General features: G+C 41.7%; 1 protein-coding gene across 3 annotated transcripts in view; it reads right to left on the reverse strand.

Annotated features, from left to right (window-relative positions):
• LOC124595224 (maestro heat-like repeat-containing protein family member 1) overlaps positions 1–24,122 on the reverse strand; it is a 271,523-nt gene extending 247,401 nt beyond the window's left edge. For 2 of the 3 annotated variants that reach the window (XM_047133879.1, XM_047133878.1), the window contains exons 1-5: positions 23,962–24,112; positions 23,094–23,175; positions 22,863–23,008; positions 10,247–10,450; positions 4,672–4,861 (exon numbers count right to left, since the gene is read on the reverse strand). In XM_047133879.1, coding sequence (XP_046989835.1) covers positions 4,672–4,861; positions 10,247–10,450; positions 22,863–23,008; positions 23,094–23,139 — 586 coding nt within the window. In that variant the 5' untranslated portion in view covers positions 23,140–23,175; positions 23,962–24,112. Of the gene's footprint in view, positions 1–4,671; positions 4,862–10,246; positions 10,451–22,862; positions 23,009–23,093; positions 23,176–23,961 lie in introns of all 3 variants that reach the window. The other variant, XM_047133880.1, reaches the window with a different exon arrangement.
• Between the last annotated feature and the right edge of the window lie 2,556 nt (positions 24,123–26,678).

Raw genomic sequence — 26,678 nt, forward strand, 5'->3', positions numbered from 1 at the left:
AAGTAAAATCCATTGGTCAACATAGTATGGCAGAGGCAGAGGATGGTAGATTCCCACCAGGAGAGGCAGAGGGAAAAACACCACATTGTGGGAGTCTCCTTGATGGCATGAAGTTCATTAGATGGGGGCAGCCTCCCAGGAGTCGACTTATTACTGAGCAAAAAGGGATTTGATGTAAAACTGTAAATCCACCCCCAAAGAGGTGACAGAACAGGAGGTAGGTGGTTGCCCCCCTACTCCTCCCTCCGAAACTCAGATGATCAGAAAGTTCATTACACGGGATACCTACATAGCCAGGATCCCAAAGGAAATCATTCGAATAAGCGGCATCACTGAGATCAGTGAGAAGGTAGTGGATGGCAGAGACCAAGGGGTGGCAGGAAAATTGAGTGATAGCCTGAAGACCATTCACCGAGTCCATTCATAACATAACTAGGATGAGAAAAAAAACAAGGGTCCCAATAGGTGGCCATCAGTTGCACAGTAAAAACCCCACATGTGGCAGGCAGAAGACGGTGTTCCATGGCAACAGAAGACGTATGGATATCCCACATGATCAGTGGATTTAGAGCCATCAGTGTAAAAAACAATGGCATCCTGAAACTTGAGTAAGAGCATTCAGAACAAACAAATGAACACTATTGGAGCAATTAAGGCTTTTCAGCCCCAGAAGAGATCCATACAAATCCGTGGACAAGGAACTAACCACTGAGGTTTGGGAGAAAACATTGGAAAGAGGACACGGAGAGCAGATGGAAGTCACGGTCGAAATAAGCAAGGCGGAGCCATACCGATAAAACCACCAGAGGGCGGGCAGCAGATAGGCGACAGCCTGAAGCGACAAAAAGAATAGAATAGGAAGGGTGAGCAGGGGAAGGACGGACAGTGATGGCAAAGGAAACCAGGAGCTGGAACCACTTAACTGAAAGGGGAGGGATCCTGGTGCCAACTAGAGGGATCCTGGTGCCAACTAGAAGGCTATCAACAAGGGCAGTGCGAAAGGCACCAGCAGCCACATGGATACCAAAATGGTTAACCGGGTACAAGAGGAGCAGCATGGAAGGGACAGCTGACCCACAAACTCGACAACCATAGTCCAGACGGGGTAGAACTAATGCTCAGTAAAGGCAGAGAATGGTCGAATGATCTGCATCCCAAGAGGTGTATCCAAGGAAGCAAAGAACACTGAGTTTACAAAGACAGGCAACCTTCAGATGGTGGATATGGAGAAACCAAGTAAGCTTGAAGACCCAAGAAAAAGAACTGGGAGACCATGGTTAGCTGTTGGGCATAAAGGTAGAGCTCCAGATCAGGATGGACCACAGTACAGCGACAGAAATGCACCACCCTTGACTTAAGGGGAGAAAATTGAAAACCGTGTGAGTGTCGTGCTGGATGGGACCCTGGAACTGGTGCTCCACAGAGGCCTCTGAGTGGGAGCTAGTCCAAAGACAGAAAAAAATCCACATACTGAGCAGGGGTGACCAATGATCCAGCAGAGGCCACAAGGCCATTAATGTCAATTAGAAAAAGGACACTTAATACAGAGCCCTGTGGAACGCCATTCTCCTGGTCCACAGAGAACTGAAAACAGTGCCAACCCGAACTCTGAATGAGCGGCAGGACAAGAAACTGGTGAATACAAATCAGGTGGGAACCCCACTCCACTCATGGAGCATGATGAGGATGTGATGGTGCCAAGCTGTGTCATTGGCCTTACGAAGATCTCAGAAACCTACAACAATATGGCGGCACTGAGAAAAGGCCTGAAGAACTGTGGTTTCCAACTGAAGCAGATGATTGATTGGAGAGCATCCCCCCCCGAACACCACACTGGTAAGGAGAGGAAAAGACCCCAAGATCCAAGGATGCATCTGAGCTGACGAGCCGGCATCAATTCTAGTAACTTGCAGATGTCATCCATCAGATTGATGGACCAGTAGCTATCAAGGGGCAATAGATCCTCACCAGGATTAAGGACAGGAACCACAATACAGTCTCTCTATTGAGAGGGGTAAATGTCTTGAAGCCAAATGTGGTTAAACACCCAGAGAAGATACTGTAGTTGTGGGGGATTGAGGTAAAATGGAAATGCCGTGTGGCTAGGGCCTTCTGTCAGGTAAACCAGTCACCTAGAGCAAGTCTTTCAAGTCAACGCCACTTCAGTGACTTGCGTGTCAATGGGGATGAAATGATAAGGACAACACAACACCCAGTCCCTGAGCGGAGAAAATGTCCGACCCAGCTGGGAATCAAACCAGGGCCGTTAAGTATGACATTCCGTCGTGCTGACCACTCAGCTACCAGGGGTGGATGAGGGGAGGGGATTGAGCTGTTGAAGCAATTGGTTAAGAATGGATTCAGGGTTAGGTGCTGAATCCTGAGAGGAAGATAGGGCCAGAAGCAGCTCTCATTTGGTAAAAGGTAAATTGCAGGATTCTGCTTGACAAGGAGTAAACATAAGCAGGAAGCTTCAGGCCACTGTTTCCCATGGAGGAAGGCAGCTGGATAGAAAGCTGTCACCGAAGCCACTGCCGAATGGGTTACAGGGTGTTTCGCGAGAACTGACGGATCTGTATAAAGGCCACTTGGAAGGGCAAGGCCCAGAATGGAAGACTGCCACTGACAACCTTGGAGGGTGTGGAGTGTAGCCCACACCCATGACAAAGGGATAGAAGAACCTAATAGGAGACAATGTGTTCCCAACACACCTCATCTGCTCTGTTTGATTTAGTAACATGCTTTGGCACAAAGGGCCTGTCAAGCAGGGAGCACGCAATGCCAGCAGCATGGATTATCTTACTGGACAGATCACGGAAGATATCATCAATACAACCTGACAAAGAAGGTACATAGAGGCCAATCAGCATGATGGAAAGCCCAGTTGGGAAACCTGCTCATCGGGAGGCAGGAAGGGAACAAGAGGATCCATCAGTAAGTGGTCACTATCACAGAGGGCATCATTTGGTGACCAGTGTAAGGCAGGAAGAAGGGAAGGGGAAGAGAGCCAACGATCAATGGCAGAGCAAGTGCCATATGCAACACTAAAACGAGCAGGGGAACCATCACCAAGAAGGCACAGGTCATGATCCACAAGAAATTAGTCAATGAGGAGCCGTAACTAGATGAAGAATCGCTGCCCCACGAAGGGTGACAGGCATTAAAATCCCAAAGGAGGAAGAAGGGAGGGGTCAGTTGCTGAAGGACAGGTGGCCTGTCAGGAGAGAGATAATGGTAGTATCCATTACACTGAATAATCACAGAGAAGATATCCAAATAGAACGCGAACAGGCTGGAGCCAATCATGCAACCTGTTCACCATCCGTCACCAACAACAATGGGGTGACATCAATAAATAAGATGTTACACACAGGTTGTGAAGGAGGAGATGGCACCTCTGTGGCACTAGAGAGCCTTGCCCTGGGACTTATTTTTCGTCTTCTTCTCTTTCATAGGTTGAAGAGGGCAGAACACAGAAGGAGAGCAGGCTTCTGCAAGATCTGAAACTGAAAGAGAGTGCGCAACCTTGGGGTGCACAGACTGTGTGTCCCATAGTTGCTATCTGGATGGTTGTCCTAACGACGTCGAACAAAATCCATGCCCCATCGTTCCAGATAAGCCCAGAGTTCCTCTCAAATTCAAAGATGAGGTCCCGATGAAAAATCACTCCCTGGACTATATTCAGAGACTGGTGAGGTGTAATAGGCACCGGGATGTTGCCAAGACAATCACAAGCATGAAGAACTGCAGACTGGGCAGCAGAAGCAGCTTTGATCAACAGGGAACCTGACCACATCTTACTGAGAGACTCCACATTGCCAAACTTGTCTTCAATGTTTTCCCACAAAGAATAGTGGCTTTGTGGCTGTGAATGTGTTTCCATCCATCCTAGTACAGACCAGGTAATAGGGAAAACTGGCAAGCCTGGCCCTCCTCCTAGGGTGTAGCCATGGAAGGGAAGGCTGCAGGGTCATAAGAAGCAGCACTGAATGGTCCTTTACTACTCTTTACTACTCAACGAGACAGCCGAAGGAAAACAGCCGGTTTTTGGAGCTTGATATGCTTCATGCACAAAGAATCTGTCCTGATGCCACCCACTCCGATAAGGGTCTCTTCCCATGGGTGCCACCCAGCCATGGCACGGGCATTCTGACACCGCGACCATTGCTGGGAGTTCCAATGCCCTGGAATGATGACAAGCAACCACTCTTAGGCATACATGGGGAGGCAACAGCTCGGGTATCAGAAGTGTGATCCCTGTTTTATCAGGGGGCTTTACACATGATGGTGACCTGGCAGAGGGAGTGGGGAGGGGGGGGGGGGGGGGGGGGGTACAGCAGGAAAGGAAGGGAGTCAGGAATCCATGCCGTAAATGGCACAGGGGGAATTCTTCTCCACATGGCTCACACTAAAGACAGAAGGTCAAGCTCTGGAGGGGAGGGGAGGGGAGGGGAGGGGAGGGGAGGGGAGCGGAGGGGAGGGGAGCGGAGGGGAGGGGAGCGGAGGGGAGGGGAGCGGAGGGGAGGGGAGCGGAGGGGAGGGGAGCGGAGGGGAGGGGAGGGGAGGGGAGGGGTGGAGAGGGGAGGGGTGGGGAGGGGAGGGGTGGGGTGGGGAGGGGAGGGGTGGGGAGGGGAGGGGTGGGGAGGGGAGGGTAGTAGGTGATATACTTACCAAATGCAAATGCCTGTTTCAGTGCATCATTACGGACCATGCCCAACATTGGCAACATTGTACCCAATGTTGCTTTTATAAACGGAACAATTCCAAACACATTTGCAGATGCCAAGTTACCCATGGTGTGTAAAATACAATAATGAGGAAGAACACCGGGCTGAAATTGTTTTAGAATTCCTTCCATGACCTAAAAGAGAAAAAAAAAAAATGACTGGATTCAGCACAAAAAGACTGCGTGACTTAAAAAAAAGGTAAGAAAATTCTACAGTACATAGCTTAGAACACATAACTAAAACTTAGAATCCATTTTGGTAAAGTAGTACATTTGCTTACACGTGGAGAATGTACAAACAAACATCCTATCAAAGAAATGGCACAGTGCAGTGTACTTCAAGGAATGAAGCACTTTCCTAATATTCAGAAAACAACTATGAAACATATGGTCCACATATTACAAATACCCTAGCTCTACAATTTGGTTCAATTTTTATTGACCCCGGAAACCCTGTTGCGTGTTGGTTGCTTGGTTGATTGATTGGAAGTTAACATACTAAACTGGTAAGTCATCAGTCATGCATTCCAGACAGTCCATCTGGAGTTAGTGAGACCCACCAAAAATTTAATCAAATTATGAAAGTAGTTACGAATGGTACATCTGAGGCCTTCAAATGTAGTATTGATCTCAATTTTGAGAAATAATTTAAGGAGAAGTAAAAGTATATTGTTCAGACTGGTATCTATGTCAAAGCACATGAGGGATCTCCCAGCACTCCACCACGGCAAGAGAAACACCTCCTGCATCAGACAGCCCCCTCCCTCTTTTCACCAACCCAATTAAAGCTGCAGACACTTACAGAAGTAAGAATCTGTTCTAGCCAAGGGAATTTTCAATAGCAAAATGGAGAAGGCTAAAAACATAAAAGGACATCAGCGGACCGACAATAACAGAGCAAAGGGACAAAAATTATCATATCAGCAGGTGAATGGGACCAGGCAATTGTTCCCTGGAGCTCTACGTACGATGGGGGTTAAGCTCTGTTACAGTCAAAGTAATAAAGAGGTGAACAGCAACCACTATTCATTGGAGTGCTACCACCAAAACAGAAAGTAGGGTGGTGAAGAAAAAGGGGCTAACTGATCTACAAACAATTAAAACAGAGGAAGAGAGGGATGACCGAGGCAGCAGGTGAAGGTGGCAGGGTCGTAAGTCCACCCAGAACAATCACACGGTGGGAGACGTACCAACCACAACTGACCTGCCCCCATTCGAAAGTAGTTTAAAACATTGTATCTGACAGTAAAAACCACTTCCATAGAGAAAACAGAGAACCTGTTCAACTGACCGTGGTTTGTCTGCCAATATTAGAGGCAAAGAATCCAGAAGACCATGTACAGTATAGAGAGACAGGAGGAGTGGGCATTTCTCAAGAACATGAGTTACTGCCTGTAAGACTCTGGAACCACAATGTGAGGGTGGTTCATTGCATAAAATAAATCCGCAGGATAATGTGGTATGGCCAATGTGGAGGTGCCACAGAACAGTGCAACAGAAAGAAGAGCGCTATGCAGCAATAATTTCTTTGATAGAGCAGAGTTTATTAGAGGGGACAATAGCCCATCATAAGCTGTTCCATCTCCAAGTGAGGAGTGGTCTTATTTGCATCCACATATTTGAACCTAAGTTTGTCGAAGCAAATATTGGGTGAGTAAAGCTTCTCTGGCCACACGGATGATCATTTCATTCTTCGGGATGCCCACATGACTTTGGACCCAGAGAAAGACAACTGAACAGGCAGTATGATTAAGGTAAGAGAGCTCATGAACAATAGACATCACACGGCAACAAGAGAAACGTCAATAGATAGTTCATCGAGTCCCTCCCAATTAAAATTGGGTTGAGGGAGGCTCATTTTTTTTAAATGTAAGTCTCTATTAATGGCTATCAGTTCTGCTGCAGAAACACTACATTTTCCCAGCAACAAATGTTGTACCTGATTGGTGAAAGATGTATTCCGTCCTATTTTTGATTCTAGAGCCATTGGCATAAATGGTGGCAGCACACTAATACTCATGGAGAACAGAAAGAGACAGACACTGAAAGATCTCAGGACAACAAACTTTTATCCTTGAAATAGATCTGTCCAAATTCATAGTCTGGCTACTAACCAACAGGGCTGTGTGGGGAAAACATGAGGAGCACATTCTCAGGAGATTAGGTGAGTCCCAGCAGAAGGATCTGAGGTGCATTCCAAATGGTAATCACACACTAGAATTAGTGTCAGAAGGTCAGTGCCCCGTTTGCTCCAACACAGCTTTGGCGTGAAATTACAAATGTTCCAGAAATTTTTGAACAGACCTTGTACAAATGTTACAAATGATGATCACTAGGGTAGTTTGCACTCCCAAGGTTTCTGCTTCCAATGTTATTCAGAGGGGAAGCCACTTACTCGTAACTTCTATGCAAACCAATGCACAGATCCCTCTAATTGCCTTCAGGGGCCAACGTCATTGCTACAGAATCCACAGTAACCACTAAGTGTTGGTGAATGGTTATCAGTGAACCAAGTTTCTTGGAGGGTGATACAGACTGCAGAATAAGAGGAAATTAGTTGCTGCAGTTCCAGCAGATGACAGTAGTATCCCTGATAACACATTGAGGGTGTCCTATTTAAGGCATGAAGCAGCCAGGGGAAACACCCACATACCAGGACCACTGTGTCACTGGTGCGGGTGGGACAATATCAATGAATATTGGTGTCGGGCCTCCGATCTGTGGTTTTCTGGGGGCATGTCACTGGTAGATTGTGGAGAACCAAGCTACTTCTTCAGCCAGGTGTGGAAAGTGGTCCACGACAGTGATATCATGGGAACCATATGAGAGAAGAACTGCTTTGGAAAAAATTGAGGTAGGGGCTACAGCACCAGTGACTTTTGCATAATTGGTCATCATGTCAACAGGATGCAGGCATTCATATTTTTTCTTGCCTCAATATATGACAGGTGGTCAAGTGATTTATATTCTTTTACGCATGCACACACACACGCCCCCCCCCCCCCCCCGCACCCCCCCTCCCACACACACACACACACACACACACACACACACACACACACACACACACTCTCTCTCTCTCACTCTAGCTATCTCTATCTTTTTAAAGAGTGGTCAAACAAGTCAAAGTAGAGGATAGTGCTCAGTACAGTCAACACACAAAGACAGTTGTTCACAAGGATGCCCTTTGTGGAGCAATGAACCACAGATACTGCATTTTGGGTCCGCCATACAGCAGGGATGACGTACAACCGAGTGTCCACATCCATACAGTTATCCTTGTGACATTTTTGTGTCAGACCAAATGTACACCTTGCAGTTCCAGATTAGCTTGTAGCTCCTTATCTGTCTTGAGTGTAAGGTCTCTGTGAAAGTTAACTCCATGTACCATATTCAAGGTTTTATGTGGGGCCACATTCACTCGTTTGTCACCCAACTGTTTATGTGCATAAGATTGTGCAGCAGAGGAGGCCTTAATAAATAGTGATTCATTGCACATTTTTCCCAATGAGTAAACTTTCCCAAATTTGTTTTTGTGTGCTCCAAAAAATGGTTCAAGTGGCTCTGAGCACTATGGGACTCAACTTCTGAGGTCATCAGTCCCCTAGACCTTAGAACTACTTAAACCTAACCAACCTAAGGACATCACACACATCCATGCCCGAGGCAGGATTCAAACCTGCGACCGTAGCAGTCGCGCGGTTCCAGACTGGATGTGTGTTCCACAACAATAATGGTTTTGGTGCTGTAAAAGTATTTCTATCTGTTCTAATACATACCAAATAGGGAGGAAATTGTTTTGCTCCCAGTTGTTTGGCCTGTCCCTCTTCTCACGGGATAGCCAGGTAATTACAGTAGGAGGACTGTACATGTCCTCACTGAAATACCTATATCTGTCTGCTGAGACGGCCAGATCAGAATGGCCATTGTGTTGGTTCAATCTGATACATTGCATGTGTGAAAATGGCTGATCTGATCCCATCTACTCTGATCAAGAGCTCTCCCTCTGAATGCCACCCAGCATAGCAAAAGTCATCTGGCACAGTGGACATTGCTCCGAATCCTGATGTCCCAGGAAGATGGGCATCTCTTCTTTGGCATCCATGGGTAGCTAGCAGCTCAGGCATCAGAACTCTGATCCCTGTGTTGCCAGAGGGCTCTATCGAAAGGGTACATAATGAACCCACCCTGTCCGACTGGCTAATGCACTGGGTGTTTAGTGCATATTTGAGTCCACGAAATTATTGTGCACAGAGAGCAATCAATACCTCTGGCAATAGGCACTAATTAAGGAATTCTTTCCCAGTCAGCCCACACTACAGAAAAATTTTGAAAATTGATATCAACCCCAGAAGGGAACCTACATTACTTCAGCCAAAAAGTAATAAAAAGAAAATAAATGAGGACTTGACAAAAGAAAGCATAACTTAGGTAAATAGTTGGGTCAACATCAAAGGCTGCTAACAAAAGAAAGAAGGAAACATAAGGACAGTCAGGGATGGGAGATGGCAGCACAAGAAAGGAAGTAGGTGCTGCAGTGACTTTAAACCCTGTGCTCGCCATGCACATACTTTTGAAAGAGATGTACCACCCAGGACGGGTGCAACTGGATCACTCTTTCCACCAGGGTCAACACTCTCTGCCATTGTACTCCGAAAAGAGAAATATCCTCCCCACCCCTCCTGACAGAGGTACTCCATCACCTACCCAACCTATGCAAAATCTTTGTCCATTCCCATTCCACCACTGCTCCCAACCCCCTCCCAACCCCTTGTCCCACAGCTCAGGACTCTGCAATAGACCTAGATGCAAGACCTGTCCCATATTTCCTCCCACAACCTCCTTCTACAGTCCTGTCACAGGTGTCTCCTATCCCATCAAAGGCAGGGCCACATGTAAAAGAAGTCATCTGTTCTACCAACTTATATGCAACTACTTTGTCACATTCCGTATGGGCATGACCAATAAAAAGCTGTCTGTCCACATGACAAATCTGTGGCCAAGAGACAGCTGGACCATTCAGCTGCTGAGCATATCACACAGCATGAAGGCTGCTTCACAGCCTGTGTCATCTGGATTCTTCCCACCAGACCAGCTTTTTTTAATTTTGTACGTGGGAACAGCTTCTGCAGCATATACTTCCTTACCACAACCCTCCTGTCCTCAGCTTTCTCTAGTCCCCATCCTGCACCTGTCTATCTCCTTCCCTGCTTCCACTGCAACCCCACACACTGTTATTCTGCTGTGGACTTAGGCATGTGTTTTGTTTTGTGTATTTCTGACGAAGGACTCAGTCCAATAGCTAAGAATATGCACTCTATTCTCTGTGTGCCTGTCTGCCACTCAAATCTCCTCTCACTGGTGAGCAGCACTCGATCTTTTACCTCGATCTTTACACATCAGATTCAGACTGGACAAAGAAATTGCAGCAGATACTCTTTTCCTTTGCCTTTTATTTTTTGTTTATTCCTAAGTAGAAACCATTCACGTATGGATGGTGATGACAACGCTTGTACCTACCTGATTACAATGGATTTTTCCTAAGGCAACAAGTACGCCTGACAAAGGCATCTGAGATTCTGGTATATAATCAGAATTCCTTGTCATTTCTTCCATTGCAAACTCAATCAAATTGGAAACAGTAACTTCATTTATATTTGATAGATGTTCTTGGCATATATTTTCTATTGTTTTCAGCAAGAGACTTAAATGTTGTAATGGTAACTGTGGACAAAGAAAAACAGGTGATAAATTATGTAAAATGAACAACAAGGATATTGGTCATGGTGTGGTATTACAGTTCATGAAGGAAAAGTACTCCACATAATCCATATACACTTATATTTACACAGTCACAGTTCAGTTGACAAGGACAGAACGGGACACAACAGGTAGTTGGCCGTCGCCTCACAGTACAAACCATCCCAGCCTTTGCCTGAAGTATTTAGGGGAAACATTTAAAATCTAAATACAACGACAACATGGAGATTGGAGCAACTATGTTTTTGGATACATAACCGGTCTGTTTAAAACACCACAACTGCATTCAGTTTATCCCTAAATAACAATACAATTTTCCAAATAAATCACTTAATAATGTAAAAAGTTGGTGCAACACTATTCATTACTTTCTTACCACCAGTCACTGCACACACTACATCCCCATTATCTCATAATTTAATACTCCAAACACTATTAACTGGCATTAGAACCATGATGACAGTGTTACATTTCCATTCTGTGCAACACAACTTGCCAGTTCCTTGCCTGAAAAATAAAGTCAGCACCCCACATAATCAGTGACATCAAGCACTGAAAGAGGATAAGATGTTAGTGTTACCTGTTGTAGGACTTTGGTGTAAAGTTTTCCAGGATGATGGGGAAAGCATTATCACACAAAAATTAAATGATATAGGTGTTTTAGTATTATTTACTTGTGTTACACTTTTACCAACCTTTCTGTATTTTATCTATCGCTCTGAGCACTATGGGACTTAACATCTGAAGTCATCAGTCCCCTAGAACTTAGAACTACTTAAACCTAACTAACCTAAGGACATCACACACATCCATGCCCAAGGCAGGATTCGAAGCTGCTACCGTAGAGGTCGCGTGGTTCCAGACTGAAGCGTCTAGAACCGCTCGGCCACTCCAGCCGGCTATTTCATCTCCGTAACATTTCACTATCTTGTATCTACATCTCTGTATATACACGGCAAGACACTGTAAGATGAGTGGTGGAGGGTACAATGTACCGCTACAAGTCATATCCTTTCTTATTCTACTCACAGGTGAGGGTTACCTGGCTGTCTAAATGTCACCAAATGAGCCCTACTTTTTCTTAACTTCATGGATCTTACAGAAAATGTACGTTGGCAGCAGTGGAATTTTTCTGCAGTCGGCTTGGAACCAAGTTGTCTAAATTTCCTCAATAGTAACAATATTTTGAAAAGAATAGTTGCTACTCACCATATAGCACTGACCCTGAGTTGCACATGTTGTTGTTGTTGTGGTCTTCAGTCCTGAGACTGGTTTGATGCAGCTCTCCATGCTACTCTATCCTGTGCAAGCTGCTTCATCTCCCAGTACGTACTGCAGCCTACATCCTTCTGAATCTGCTAAGTGTATTCATCTCTTGGTCTCCCTCTATGATTTTTACCCTCCACGCTGCCCTCCAATGCTAAATTGGTGATCCCTTGATGCCTCAGAATATGTCCTAACAACCGATCCCTTGTCCTAGTCAAGTTGTGCCACAAACTCCTCTTCTCTCCAATTCTATTCAGTACATCCTCAATAGTTATGTGATCTACCCATCTAATCTTCGGCATTCTTCTGTAGCACCACATTTCGAAAGCTTTTATTCTCTTCTTGTCCAAACTATTTATCGTCCATGTTTCCCTTCCATACATGGCTACACTCCATACAAATGCTCTCATAAACGACATCCTGACTGTTAAATCTATACTCAATGTTAACATATTTCTCTTCTTCAGAAACGCTTTCCTTGCCATTGCCAGTCTACATTTTATATCCTCTCTACTTCGACTATCATCAGTTATTTTGCTCCCCAAATAGCAAAACTCCTTTACTACTTTAAGTGTCTCATTCCCTAATCTAATTCCCTCAGCATCACCGGAGTTAACTCTCTCCATTATCCTCGTTTTGGTTTTGTTGATGTTCATCTTATATCCTCCTTTCAAGAGACTGTCCATTCCGTTCAGCTGCTCTTCCAAGTCCTTTGCTGCCTCTGACAGAATTACAATGTCATCGGCGAACCTTAAACTTTTTATTTCTTCTCCATGGATTTTAATACCTACTCCGAACTTTTGTTTTGTTTCCTTTACTGCTTGCTCAATATACAGATTGAATAGCATCGGGGAGAGGCTACAACCCTGTCTCACTCCCTTCCCAACCACTGCTTCCCTTTCATGTCCTTCGACTCTTATAACTGCCATTTGGTTTCTGTAAAAATGGTAAATAACCTTTCGCTCCCTGTATTTTACCCCTGCCACCGTTAGAATTTGAAAGAGAGTATTCCAGTCAACATTGTCAAAAGCTTTCTCTAAGTCTACAAATGCTAGAAACGCAGGTTTGTCTTTTCTTAATCTAGCTTCCAAGATAAGTCGTAGGGTTAGTATTGCTCTCGTGTTCCAATATTTCTACGGAATCCAAACTGATCTTCCCCAAGGTCAGCTTCTACCAGTTTTTCCATTCGTCTGTAAAGAATTCGCTTTAGTATTTTGCAGCCGTGACTTATTAAACTGATAGTTCGGTAATTTTCACATCTGTCAACACCTGCTTTCTTTGGGATTGGATTTATTATATTCTTCTGTAAGTCTGAGTGTATTTCGCCTGCCTCATACATTTTGCTCACGAGATGGTAGAGTTTTGTCAGGACTGGCTCTCACAAGGCTGTCAGTAGTTCTAATGGAATGTTGTCTACTCCCAGGGCCTTACTTCGACATAGGTCTTTCAAACTCTTCACGCAGTATCATATCTCCCATTTCATCTTTATCCATATCCTCTTCCATTTCCATAACATTTTCCTCAAGTACATCGCCCTTGTGTAGACCCTCTATATACTCCTTCCACCTTTCTGCTTTCCCTTCTTTGCTTAGAACTGGGTTTCTGAGCTCTTGATATTCATAGAAGTGGTTCTTTTTTCTCCAAAGGTCTCTTTATTTTTCCTGTACGCAGTATCTATCTTGACCCTAGTGAGATAAGCCTCTATATCCTTACATTTGTCCTCTAGCCATGTCTGCTTAGCCATTTTGCACTTCCTGTCGATCTCATTTTTGAGGCACTTGTATTCCTTTTTGCCTGCTTCATTTACTGCATTTTCATATTTTCTCCTTTCATCAATTAAATTCAATATTTCTTCTGTCACCCAAGGATTTCTACTAGCCCTCATCTTTTTACCTACTTGATCCTCTGCTGCCTTCACTTCTTCATCCCTCAAAGCTACCCATTCCTCTTCTACTGTATTTCTTTCCCCCATTCTTGTCAAATGTTCCCTTATGCTCTCCCTGAAACTCTGTACAACCTCTGGTTTAGTCAGTTTATCCAGGTCCCATCTCCTTAAATTCTCACCTTTTTGCAGTTTCTTCAGTTTTAATCTACAGTTCATAACCAATAGATGGTGGTCAGAGTCCACATCTGCTCCTGGAAGTGTCTTAAAATTTAAAACCTGGTTCCTAAATCTCTGTCTTAACATTATATAATTTATCTGAAACCTGTCAGTATCACATATGCATAACAAAAAGACTATCACTAAATGAGCTTTCGGCCAATAAGGTCTTTGTTGGAGATAGAAATGTTGAAGTGTGTGTGGATTCCTAAGGGACCAAACTTCTGAGGTCATCAGTCCATAGACTTACGCACTACTTAAACTAACTTATGGTAAGAACAACACACATACACCCATGCCCGAGGGAGGACTTGAACCTCTGGCAGGAGGGGCTGCGCAATCTGTGACATGGCACCTCAAACCGCGCGGCAGATATAATGATCAAACGAACACACATACACACAGACAGACATCCCCTCCCCCCCCCCCCCTCCCACACACACACAGAAACACACAAAAAGCAACTCACGACCACTGTTGTGTCGCCTCATTGGGCGCCTAATGTTGGAGCTTCCAATAATTAGCAAACCCCCTACCCCTGCACCTGTGTGCCTACCCCAACCCTGCTGAAGGAATGGTCACCTTACTGCTCACAAATCTAATAGGCAAGGCCAGTCTCTACACTGGCCCTCCAACTCTAGCAATACAAACATGTTATCACTTGCCATTCATCATGTTGTGAGGTGTCCCATGCAATATACCAGATTCTCCATCACTGCTACATCCCAAGACAGCAGTCTGAAGACGACTGACTGTAGCCAAAGACACATTCAGCTGTTCACTAACTGTGGCCAGCTGCTCCTGCATCTGCACACAGTATTCATGCAGCCTATCCATCCTAGTATTATTAACTTAAGGACTGGCTATAAAAGCACAGACAGTAACCTAGATATGCAACTTGCTACTCTCCCGATATGCACCAACGGAGGCCAGTGCCTCATGAGCTGTGTAACTAGCTGTTCAGAAGAAATGACAACGGTGCTACAGACTGCTGCCTCTACAAAACTCACGATTAAACCTCTTAAACAGAAAGACATGCATGAAATTTAAGAAATATATTACCAAGAAAACACAGAAAAAGCTAAACACTTGACTTGTCACTCCATAGGTTTGTACCGGACGACACCTGGAGCCTGACGTCTTAACAGGCATTTTTTAACTAGATCTTGAAATACATCTTTTTTTTTTAGTACTTTCTTTAATCTCCTTACGCATTTTACTCTACAGTTGTATTCCTAAGTTGAAAATTCTGTTTTGAGTTTTATGATCATTCTTTCTTAGTAAATTTAGATCTTTACAATGAGCTCTACTAATATTTTTTGTTTCTTAGGGCTTCTTTCTTTAGCTTGAAAACAGTGTGTATAGTTTGTTCATTTGTTCCTCAGAAAGTAATTCCATACCTAAGAATCGAGTGCACACATGAACTGTGTGTGATTAAAAGACGCTTGCAGTTACATACTGGTGACAGGACTTTATGACCATAATGTACTGATGAAATTCTGTTTGCAAGCAACTTTGTGTGTTCACACCATGTCAAAACAACCAATACCCATTCCCACCATTTTTTTGTTTGTTATGCAGCCTATAAAGATACGATTTACACGGATCAGCTAGAACATTATGATCACCTACCTAATAGCCAGTATGTTCACCTCTGGCACAGAAAACAGTGGTGACACATCATGGCATGGAAGTGATGAGGCCTTGGTAGTTTACTGGAGGGAGTTGGCACTACATCTGCACACACAAGTCACCTAATTCCCGACAATCCTGGGAAGCGGGACGATCAGCTCTGGACGCCACGTTCAATCACATCCAAGACACGTTCGATTGGTTTCAGATGTGGCAGCACATTGAGTGGAAATCACCACTATGTTCCTCAAACTACTCCATCACACTCCTGGCCTTGTGAAGTGCTGCGTTATCTTGGTGACAAATGCCACTGCCTTCAGTAAACATTATCGTCATGAAGGGGTGCACATGCTCTGCAATCAGTGTACGATACTCTTTACCCATCATGGTGTCTTGTGTAAGCTCCACTGGACCCATGGATGCCCATGTGAGTGTTGCCCACAGCATACTTGAGCAACCACCAGCTTGTTTCTAACCCACAGTACAGGCAACAATGAGCTGTTCCCTGGAAGATGACAGATTCACACACTTTCATCGACATGATGAAGAAGGTATTGGGATTTAGCAGACCATGCAACACTCTGTTACTGTGCCAATGTCCAGTGCTGATGTGGTGGAGTTACATTGCCACATGCATGGGTCGTTGGCTGCAGAGGCCCATCGTTAGAAGTGTTTGATGCACTGTGCATTCAGATACACTTTTGGTCTGCCCAGCATTAAAGTCTGATGTTAGTTCCTTTATAGTTTGCTGCCTGTTCTGTTTTACCAGTTGGCCCAGCCTACGATGTCCAACATCCATAATGAGGGCTGGCCACCCAACCCCATGACATCAGGACATAATTTCACCTTGTTTCCCCATGTGTTGAAGACACTCATCACAGCACTCCTCGAAGACCCGACAAGTCATGAAGTTTCTGAAATGCTTGGGCCAAGCCTCCGGGTCACCACCCTCTGTCAAACTCAAATAGATCATGCACCTTCCACATTCTACACACAGACAGCATGCTCACTGATACTACATGCACCATACGTGTGTGTGACTAGCAGTCATTCCTTGCCACGTGATGCTGCTATCACCTGGATGGGTTTGTATCAATAATTTTCTGGCTGACTAATGTATATTCAACAAAACAGCGTTGTTTCCAGAAGATGGCCTAGTAACCCAAATCCTAGTTTGAAATGAACAAAAATCAGTAGAACAGAAACAGTGTACTTGTTATTCAACCTTAAATATGGAACGGACAGATTGCTACTTAGTGTAAAGAAGACACTTCGAGCTGCAGACAGGAACCATTAAAAGATGCAAAAGACACTTGCATAAAGCTTATGGTCACAGCCTTCATCAGTAAAAGATAGACACCAGACACACACACACACACACACACACACACACACACACACAAAAAGCAAACACAAGACCACCAACTCTAACATCTCACCCCAAGATGCTGGAGTTGGCGGTTGTGTGTGCGTGAGGTATGCTTGCTTGCTTCTCTCTCTCTCTCTCTCTCTCTCTCTCTCTCTCTCTCTCTGTGTGTGTGTGTGTGTGTGTGTGTGTGTGTGTGTGTGTGTGTGTGTGTGTGGGCGCGCGCGCGCGTGTGCGCATGCGTGGGTGTCTTACCGACGAAGGCCGTGGCCAGAAGCTTTCTGTAAGTGGCTTAATTGTGCCTGTCTGCAACTTGACGTGTCTTCTTAATGGCAAGTAGCAATCTGTCTTTTCCTACATTGCTGATATTCCTACCTGAAGTTTCCATTGTTTGATTTAAATACGGAACTGTTCTACCAACACATAACAGAAGGATCCATAAACAAAAAACAGTGTCATTTTCCCACTCTTCAAGCAAACATTGATGGAATTTCTTTTCTTCATGTCCAATGTAACCTTATTCCATTTGACCAACTGTAAACTTTGTTTAGGGTTTAATTTACTCTCTTCTCACTTTCTGAAAGGTTGTAATACTGTCATCAACAATGAGGGTTTTTTTTTCCACGTGGATAACAGTACGATGAAAATAGCTGATCTATACCAGGAACAGTATTGGTCCTAATGCAACATCCCAAGGAAAACTGACAAGTGTGTAGCCTTATTCGAGATTTGTACTCTACATGGTAGTATGATCAGAGCCAATCATTAGCTACACTTCTTATTCCTAATGATTCTTGCTTATTTAGCAGAATCTTTTGATTAACAGGTCTAAGAGTATGCCTATGAGACATTACATTTTTTGTCAAGAGCACCAAATACCATTTTTTGTGAAATATCATGTGGCTGATTGTACATGCACCACTTCGGAACATAAACTGTGATTCACCTAGAAAGTTGTATTTAATCAAGTAATTCATTACTATTTCTTTCATAATCAATTATACTATTTTTTAAAAATGATAATAGCAGAGAATGTCTCTTGTATTAACTTTATGTAGCAGCATGCCCGTTTTGAATACTTGGGAAAGTTACTTCGTGAGAGTGACTCATTTATAATGTTTCTTAAGGAAGCTTGAATGCTGTGTATACATTTATCAGCACATACACCGGTACTACTTCTAGACTTTGACTATTTTTGAATTTTCATTCAGTTTTACTGACTTAATGTTTTGTGATTAATAATAACAGGATTGTAATTGGTGCAGAACTATTACAATATCTACTGTATACCAAAATTTAGGAATTTTTGTTGCAATTTCTCTGCAATACTTAAAAATCACTCATTCACAAATTTAACAGCTGATTTGAACCATTCACTACTGTATCCCTGTCCCTTATCAGTATGTTAAGCTTTGATTTCTCTCTCCTTGTTTCCTATTTAATGGCCTCACAGACTGCTTTGTTTTTAATCTCTGTATCGCACTTTTTTTTTTCATTAAATGATTTTTTAGCAATCATCGTCCTCCTATAAGTCTTTTTGTACAAATAGAAGGAACTTACAAACTTTGGTTCATTGTGCCTTAGTTCATGGAACTGAGGTAATAAGGACTTTGTAAGCCCTGCTTTTATCCCTTTGAGAGAGAAAGAGAGATTGTGCCCCACGTGGGTACTTTTGGAAATGCGTTTTCAAAGTTCAGAATAAATAATGTCGATAACATAAAGAATGCAAATTTATATTGGACTTGTAACACAAAGGATTAAACTGTCTTCCACCAGGAACACAGAGCTCTATCTAACCGAAAGGAAGAGCAGCAATTACAAATTTTAACTTCATTGCTGCCAGTAGTGTAAAATCCTTCTGTGTGTCAACAAAACACACACAAAAGCTGATTCAAGTATGAAGCAGAAATGATCTGGAGCATTCTTAAACAGAAGATTGATAAAAATGGAGATACAAATGAAATATGGTTACCACACAGTATTTGCCAGAGAAGTGACAATGAAACTAATGGTCTCTATTACCTACTATCAATGGAAGCACACACTATACCCTCTATTAAACAATTAAACACAGATCTACGAAAGTTACTTTTGCAAACAATTCACTTATGCCGATAGACAGTTTCAAAAAATATGGCCCCTAAGAGAAATGACACAAACCAGAGCACTAAAAGGTACTAATTCTTTGGGTATGAAGGTGTTTCTAGTAGGATAGCAAAATTTATGACCATTCTTGAATTATTATTGTAATCAACGCATGACCAAAGTACAGGGTGATTCAAAAAGAATACCACAACTTTAAAAATGTGTATTTAATGAAAGAAACATAATATAACCTTCTGATATACATCATTACAAAGAGTATTTAAAAAGGATTTTTTTCACTCAAAAACAAGTTCAGAGATGTTCAATATGGCCCCCTCCAGACACACGAGCAATATCAACCCGATACTGCAACTCGTTCCATACTCTCTGTAGCATATCAGGCGTAACAGTTTGGATAGCTGCTGTTATTTCTCGTTTCAAATCATCAATGGTGGCTGGGAGAGGTGGCCAAAACACCATATCCTTAACATACCCCCATAAGAAAAAATCGCAGGGGGTAAGATCAGGGCTTCTTGGAGGCCAGTGATGACGTGCTCTGTCACAGGCTGCCTGGCGGCCGATCCATCGCCTCGGGTAGTTGATGTTCAGGTAGTTACGGACAGATAAGTGCCAATGTGGTGGCGCTCCATCCTGCTGAAATATGAATTGTTGTGCTTCTTGTTCGAGCTGAGGGAACAGCCAACTCTCTAACATCTCCAGATACTGTAGTCCAGTTACAGTAGCACCTTCGAAGAAAAAGGGACCAAAAACTTTATTGGCTGAAATGGCGAACAAATGTACAACTAAATGAAACTTTATAGCTCCCTTAATTCGCTGACAGATAGTGCTTAGCTCTGCCTTTTGTCGTTGGAGAGTTTTAAATTCCTAAAGTTGTGGTATTCTTTTTGAATCACCCTGTATATTTACTGTAATACATACATTTGTACCTTCCATACTCATCTACAAAAATGGTTGTGAGAAAGACATCTCTAATAATCCACTCAGTCCTTCCAGTCATTTTAGTTTATGAGAAAGCTAAAACACTTTGTTGAGCAAAATTTGTCAACTGCCACTCGCACTGCCATACGTGGTTTCTCAATCGAATCCTGGAGATATAAACGAAAACTTTTCCTTTTAGTATTTTCCCTGCCTTGCCAAAGTCTCTCACTGTGTGGACCCTAAAAATCTACTTGAGAAACTAAAATTTTACAGCTGGTCTTCCCAGTCTTCAGACTACCTCATATACTCACCATCTTGTTGCATATTTGTGGCCACAAGGTCAAATAAGGCAAGGGCCAGCAACAGATATCTGGTATAATGAGCACGAAAGTTACAACTGTGCTTGTATTGCTCTTGAGGCACATTGAGAATGAAGTGCAGTTCGTTACTCTTAAAAAATTGAAATGACAATGACAGAGGATGTTCTGTCCATGTTAGCAGATGGAATATATGATCCTACTACATGTTGCCAGTATAAGCTGTGGTAGTTCCATCTTTGATAGTTTTATAGGTACTAGCTGTTTAATTTGTGTCATTTCCTGTCAGATGAACTAGAATCCCAATTCAGTGTAATTGGACATTCCTGAAATTTTCCTTCTTTGCCTTATAACCATTTGAAATGGCAGTGCTAACATTTAATTTCACACTTCTTTTAGTTACTGAACAGCCATGTGTTGAAACAAATTAAAGCGCTTCTTTACTTACTGTCTTAATTTAAGCTATCTTGGCCTTACATGAAGCTAAAAGGCTCAATTACAAAGATGCAGGAACATCAACAGATGCCACAGTTCTCAAAAACATAAAAGGTTAAAACAAACATAAAATAAATTTTACAACGAAACAATTTTTGACAATACAGTGTAATTGGATAAATAAGAAAATCTACTCACCAAGCAGCAGCAGAACACACACATAAAAGACTATAATTAGGCAAGCTTTCAGAGCCAGCAGCTCCCCTTCAGGCAGAAGGGTCGAAGGTGAAGGAAGACGTTGAAGGAAAAGAACTGGAAAAGTCTACAAAATGGGGTAGATTTCAGGAAAGTTCTGGGTGATGTTCCCAAAATTTACTCCTTTTCCTAGACCTCTCCAGTCTTGAATGATTACACTGGCTTAGTGCAGTGCAGCCTTCTCAAAGTGCCTGCATAGCTGACCTAAGTTTTCTATCACCTGGCTAAGGCTAACACTTCATTTCACAAAACTTGGGACCTGGTACTCTGCACCTAATTTCTCCAGAAGCTGCTACCCTAAACCCCTCCCATGACTGCTACCTAGAAGCATAATTCTTCTTTTCCTATTCTGATTTAATACCGACCTTGTAAGTTTTCTTTAAGCTAATATTCTGCTTCAACCTACATTCAACTACATCTGGATGAGGCCCATTCTCCCCTACTTCATATAGCAAGCCAAACTGATTTACTAACTGAATTTAATTTTTTTTTTTTTTCCTTTCAGGCTTCCCTTTTTTGCCATTTGCTTGTTATTTTTTCCCAGCAACCCACCTCAAAGGTAAAAATTATGATGAATTACAGCAATCAATAAATACTGCTACAAATCACTTCCGGAACTGGGCTTATAACAACTAAAATGAACAATAGGAAAACTGTTTCTGGGTGTTTTTGCCATTCAGAAAATCAGAATATACATAATTCTTGTGTCAGCATTAATCAGCAAAATATTGAGGAACCAAAATATCAAATGGCATAAACACACTGAATTCATGAACTTAAAATTGAGTAAATGTTGCTATGCATTAAGAATCATAAAGAAATGTACGAATGGCACTACTGTAATGACTGCCTATTTTAACGTTTTCATACTGCCCTGACATGGTGTCATCATCTGGGGAATTTTATCAACAGCAGCAAGTACTTTCAAAATACAAAAATAGCTATTAAAATATTATAGTCAATATTTGGGATATCTTGTAGGACTCTCTAAAAAAACTATAAATACTGTAATTACATTGCTCTTATGATCTACTGTTGAAATTTCTTGTAGGTAGGTAGTATATTAGGTAGTAATGTACGCATGCAAAAAAACATTGCAGTAGGTAGCCATAACACAAGACTGCAAAACAACCTGTATTCAATACATGTAAAGTCAAGTTTATGCCAAAAAGGAATTTTTCACGTGAGAATTAAGCTAGTTAATAAATTACCTAGCATAATAATGACACACAATGCAAAATTATTTCAAAAGTCAGTTACAGCACATCTACTGCACTTCTGTACTGTAGCACTGAAGATGAAGTTCAATTCAAATTATACTCAATTGAAAATGATTCGCATAAAATTACATTCTTTATTGTATTGTGATACTGACCAGAAGCTCAAACCCAGATGTATACCCCTGAGTAGTATCATAAATATATTTTTAAAATTTGTATTGTGTATTGTATTGTCCACTCTCACATAGTACACTTATGCTGCTGATGTGATGAAATGGATGAAATTAAAAAAAAGGGAATTTATGAAACTTACTTTATGGTGTTATCATAGGAAGAGAAGACAATATCAGCATAAATTGCCTTAATATTAATAAGGAAACAAATTTTTAAAAAAATATTATGCAGGGTATAGGCTGAAACAAATTTTGAAGATACATATGGATTTTTCTCACTTCTGAATTTAGTTTTTGAGTCAAAAGCTGAAGATAGGATAAAGTTGAAAGAAAACATTTTCAAGAGGACTCTACAACAAAATATCAGGGATTCCATGAAATCTGGATACAGTAATTACAACCTGAAATGTTACAAATCAGCCACTAACAGTCTGAATTTACAATTCATTTCATAGCTGCAAAACAGCAAAAAACTGAATAACTTAAGTTTTTATTTCCTTAAAGAAATTTAAAAGAAGATACTTTAATTACTCTTCAGTCATTTAAAAAATAATCACTACTTTCAGTTGAACCGTGTATATATGTACCTTTGAATTTCTCTTGCAATAGCATATTATGTCATCCAATACATCATTCTGATGTTTCCTTGCAATCTTCTTGAGCGATTCAGAAACTGCATGCCTGACAGTTTCATTCTTGTCACCTGCAGCCTCCACGAGTGATCCAATGACAACTTCATGTTAAAACAAGAAAAATCAGTAAAGCAAGACACAGATTTAGTTTCTAGTGCAGTACTGACATCCACAAAGCATCCTTACCTTGTAATGAACTATTTTTGGCATTGATATCCATGGCACTTGTCATACTTCATAACACTAACTCTCAATGCCGTGCTGTCTCCTAGATGCATAACAAATGTGATTAGTAGTTGTTGAAGTGAATAATTTACCACATTTTAGTCAGAATATTTAAACAAAAATGATGTAGAAACTTCTAATGCCGAACAAAAATTTATTTCTTTGAAACCTGTTTCTAAGTAAGGAAACAGACCAGTCTCACATTTATCCACTGAAACACCTGTCATGAGAGGGGGTGGGGAGGTGGTGTAGGGAAGCATATGGTACCTCTGCACTTGATCAAAAAATTCAATTGTGTGCTTAATGGTTGGCAATGATTACTTTTTTTACCACAACTGTACATGCACCTGTACCGCCTCTTTCACCTGACATCACTTCGGACGACAACAAATATAGCTTACAATGTTTTTATAAATTAGATAATTTAACGACTTGGCCACAGTAGTGCGACAGAATTTATTTAGTCCTGGGCGACACCAACTGGGGAATAAACCTGATGATTCTCGCTGTACATCGTCACAATTTCTTTTGGTAACGTGACACACTATTTGTACAACACGCCTACGAGGTTTGCTGGAAGCTTATTATCCTCACAAAAAATTTACCTTCAGAAGCGCCAAAAATATTTTGCTTTCGGGTAAAGCTAGTTCACAAATGAAATTAGTACGAAGCAATAACCATCATATAAAACAGTATAACTTCTAGAAGTTTGTCTATAAATGATGTCAACAAAGCTAAAGGGAAGATGACATTTACCACGTGACACAGACAATTACAGCTGCTTAATTAGTCTCTTAACAGGCAATGAATCATTTACATTTGCTTTTACCTCGTTGTTCCGTTTATTGCACGCGCCACACTTCTGCTGTGTTACAGCTGACAATGTCGATACGTAAACATCACATGACATTTCTAGCATTACATCACGCGCGTTAGTCTCGAACAGTGTGAAATAGAAAAACGATACAGAACCGGTCTGATAGAATTAGTTCCAAACATATGTACCTCTGTGACAGGCTCTTAAGTGAAACAATCATTACTCAAACATGGGTTTGAACCCCCACAGTGTTTCATTCGTAGTGGTGCTATTGGGTATTGTACGCTCAGAAGCTTTCAGCACGGCGTTCTGAAGCACCGCGAAACCTTGTATTTTTCATACTGCTAAGCACTGCCAGTTAGGAACAGTTATAATTTTCAATGCAGTGGATTAATCCGGAAGAAAGACCGAGCCATCTGCCATAATATTAATAACAAAAGTTGTGTGGTGTAGCCCAAGGCCCCCGTTACAAGCTCCAACATGTACTCACAGCGCTCTCTCTTTCTCTCTCAGATAAGGGTATGGGCACAGTGGGATACGAGTGCTGCATAGCGGCTTCTGCTATTAAAGGGACAGCGAATGCATATCAGTGAGCTTTCCTGTCTCGTAAAGAACGTGGCGAGTACTATACACATTGTCCGCAGTTATAGGAATAATCAGCAAGTTTTACAAATATACGAAATGACGGGAGAAAAGTTCTGTTATGTACTCGAGATACATCGTGGTGGCCATGGAAGGCAAGTTATAGGCACTCTGTTTCACTGTATTTATTTACAGTTGTGCAGACGTACGTCAATTAACCCTCAATGACTGTCATTTAGCACACGAGTGAAAGACAAGCATAATGTTTAGCATAAGATACTCTGAAAACCTACAGCATTTAAAAGTGGGAACACGTACCGTACACTACATCCGCAAACCGCTTCATATAAACAGAATCACTACCCTGCTGGTATAAACCGCCAGTGAGCAGCAATAATAATTTGTAGACATCTAATGACAACCTAGCACAAAAAAATCCACAAAAGTTTTCATTTGAACAAATTAATTTTTGAGGTTATAAGGACGCCTAAAACTTCCAAAAAACTACTTATTTGAGGCTTCGAATAAACCTACGAGTTCAGCCCACAGATTCCGAACTATACCCCGATTATGATATTTTCATCCTCAGGGTGGCACAAACTCAATCTTTCTTTGATTAAACTTATCAGTTTCTCACGCTCCATATTTTGTGTGCGAAAATGTCGGTTGATTTGACCGAAGAAAACAAACTGATTCTAATTTCACCGATTATCGTCCGGTGTCTATACGTTCTGGAGATAAAATCGGCTATGGTGTGATCGCGCACGTAGTGGCGTACTAATGTCAAAAGAATGGGCGTATACGGCCGATGTCGGTCGTCAGCGGAATCCTCCGATATTTATTTATTTATAGTTATTTATTGAGTCCTTTGATCATATGTAGTACAGTGTACAGGATGATATTGGACTTATTACTAAGTGCAAAATGATACATATTTAAATAATCATTTTTCAACATGCTACCAATTTCAATAGTTGTAGTTCTTACAATGATACAATGTTAAAAATTACAGTAGCTTTAGTTCTTAACAGTTATTCTGGTCCAAGTATTCCTTTACTGAGTAGAAACAGTGGTACTGTAGATATTCTCTGACAGATCTTTCAAAAGCATTAATATTTTGTAAGCATTTTATACTATTTGATAGTCTATTATAGAGTTTAATACCCAGATAGCATGTACCTTTCTGATACAAACTGGTATTGGCTGGAGGTACATGCAAGTTATATTTTACTCGAGTATTATAATCATGTATATCTTTGTTTTTTAAAGTATTATCATCATTTCCAATCATATACTTTTTTACATACATTAGTGTGTCAACAATAAACATACACAGTGATGCATCTATAAACTGTGAAAAAGAAACCATGTTGACGATCGGTAAACAGAACAACATGAGTTCCGCAAATAAAAGCAAACAATCCGAAGTTTGTGTGAAGTGTAAGAAGTTCGACGTATTTAGTGATGGGAAGTGCATCTCTTGTTATTTAATTATGAAGGTGGTAGTAAAAAATGAGAAACTCAGTGTTTGCTTAGCATCAACTTCATCATACAGCCACGAAATTGCGCTTCAAGAAATAACAAACAGCAAACTATGCTCATGCAGAAAGAAAGTCGTTACAGGTATTATGTGCTTTAAGTGTAAAATTGTTTATCATTATAACTGTGCAAAGGTGGACTCAAAACAAGAGATATGGAAATGTGATAATTGCGTAAAAGTGGGCACTATAGACAGCAAGGAAGAAATAATTTCCGTGTTGTTAGAAGAACTGCAAAGACTGAAAGCTGAAAATGTCACATTGTCTGCCAGAAGTCAACAGAACAAAAGTGAATCCCAAGACGAGAGCACAAATTGTCACCAGCCCAAGAAGATACCAAAACATCTCGTTTCTCAGCAGTTTTATCATCTGAATACAAGCAACCGTTTTAGTGCCTTAAGTGATAAAATTGATGAAACAGAGAAATCTACTCAGGTGGTAGGACGAGACAATGTTCCTAAAAATTCGACAAAAAGACCAATTGAGAGTCAGCCAACGAATAAGATTTTATTATTATCGGACAGTCATGGGCGAAACTGTGCATCATTGCTAAATGAATTTTTGAAACCCAAGTACTACACATCATCTGTTGTTAAACCAAATGCAAGC

This window comes from Schistocerca americana, chromosome 2, assembly GCF_021461395.2.
Source record: "Schistocerca americana isolate TAMUIC-IGC-003095 chromosome 2, iqSchAmer2.1, whole genome shotgun sequence".
NCBI lineage: Eukaryota > Metazoa > Arthropoda > Insecta > Orthoptera > Acrididae > Schistocerca > Schistocerca americana.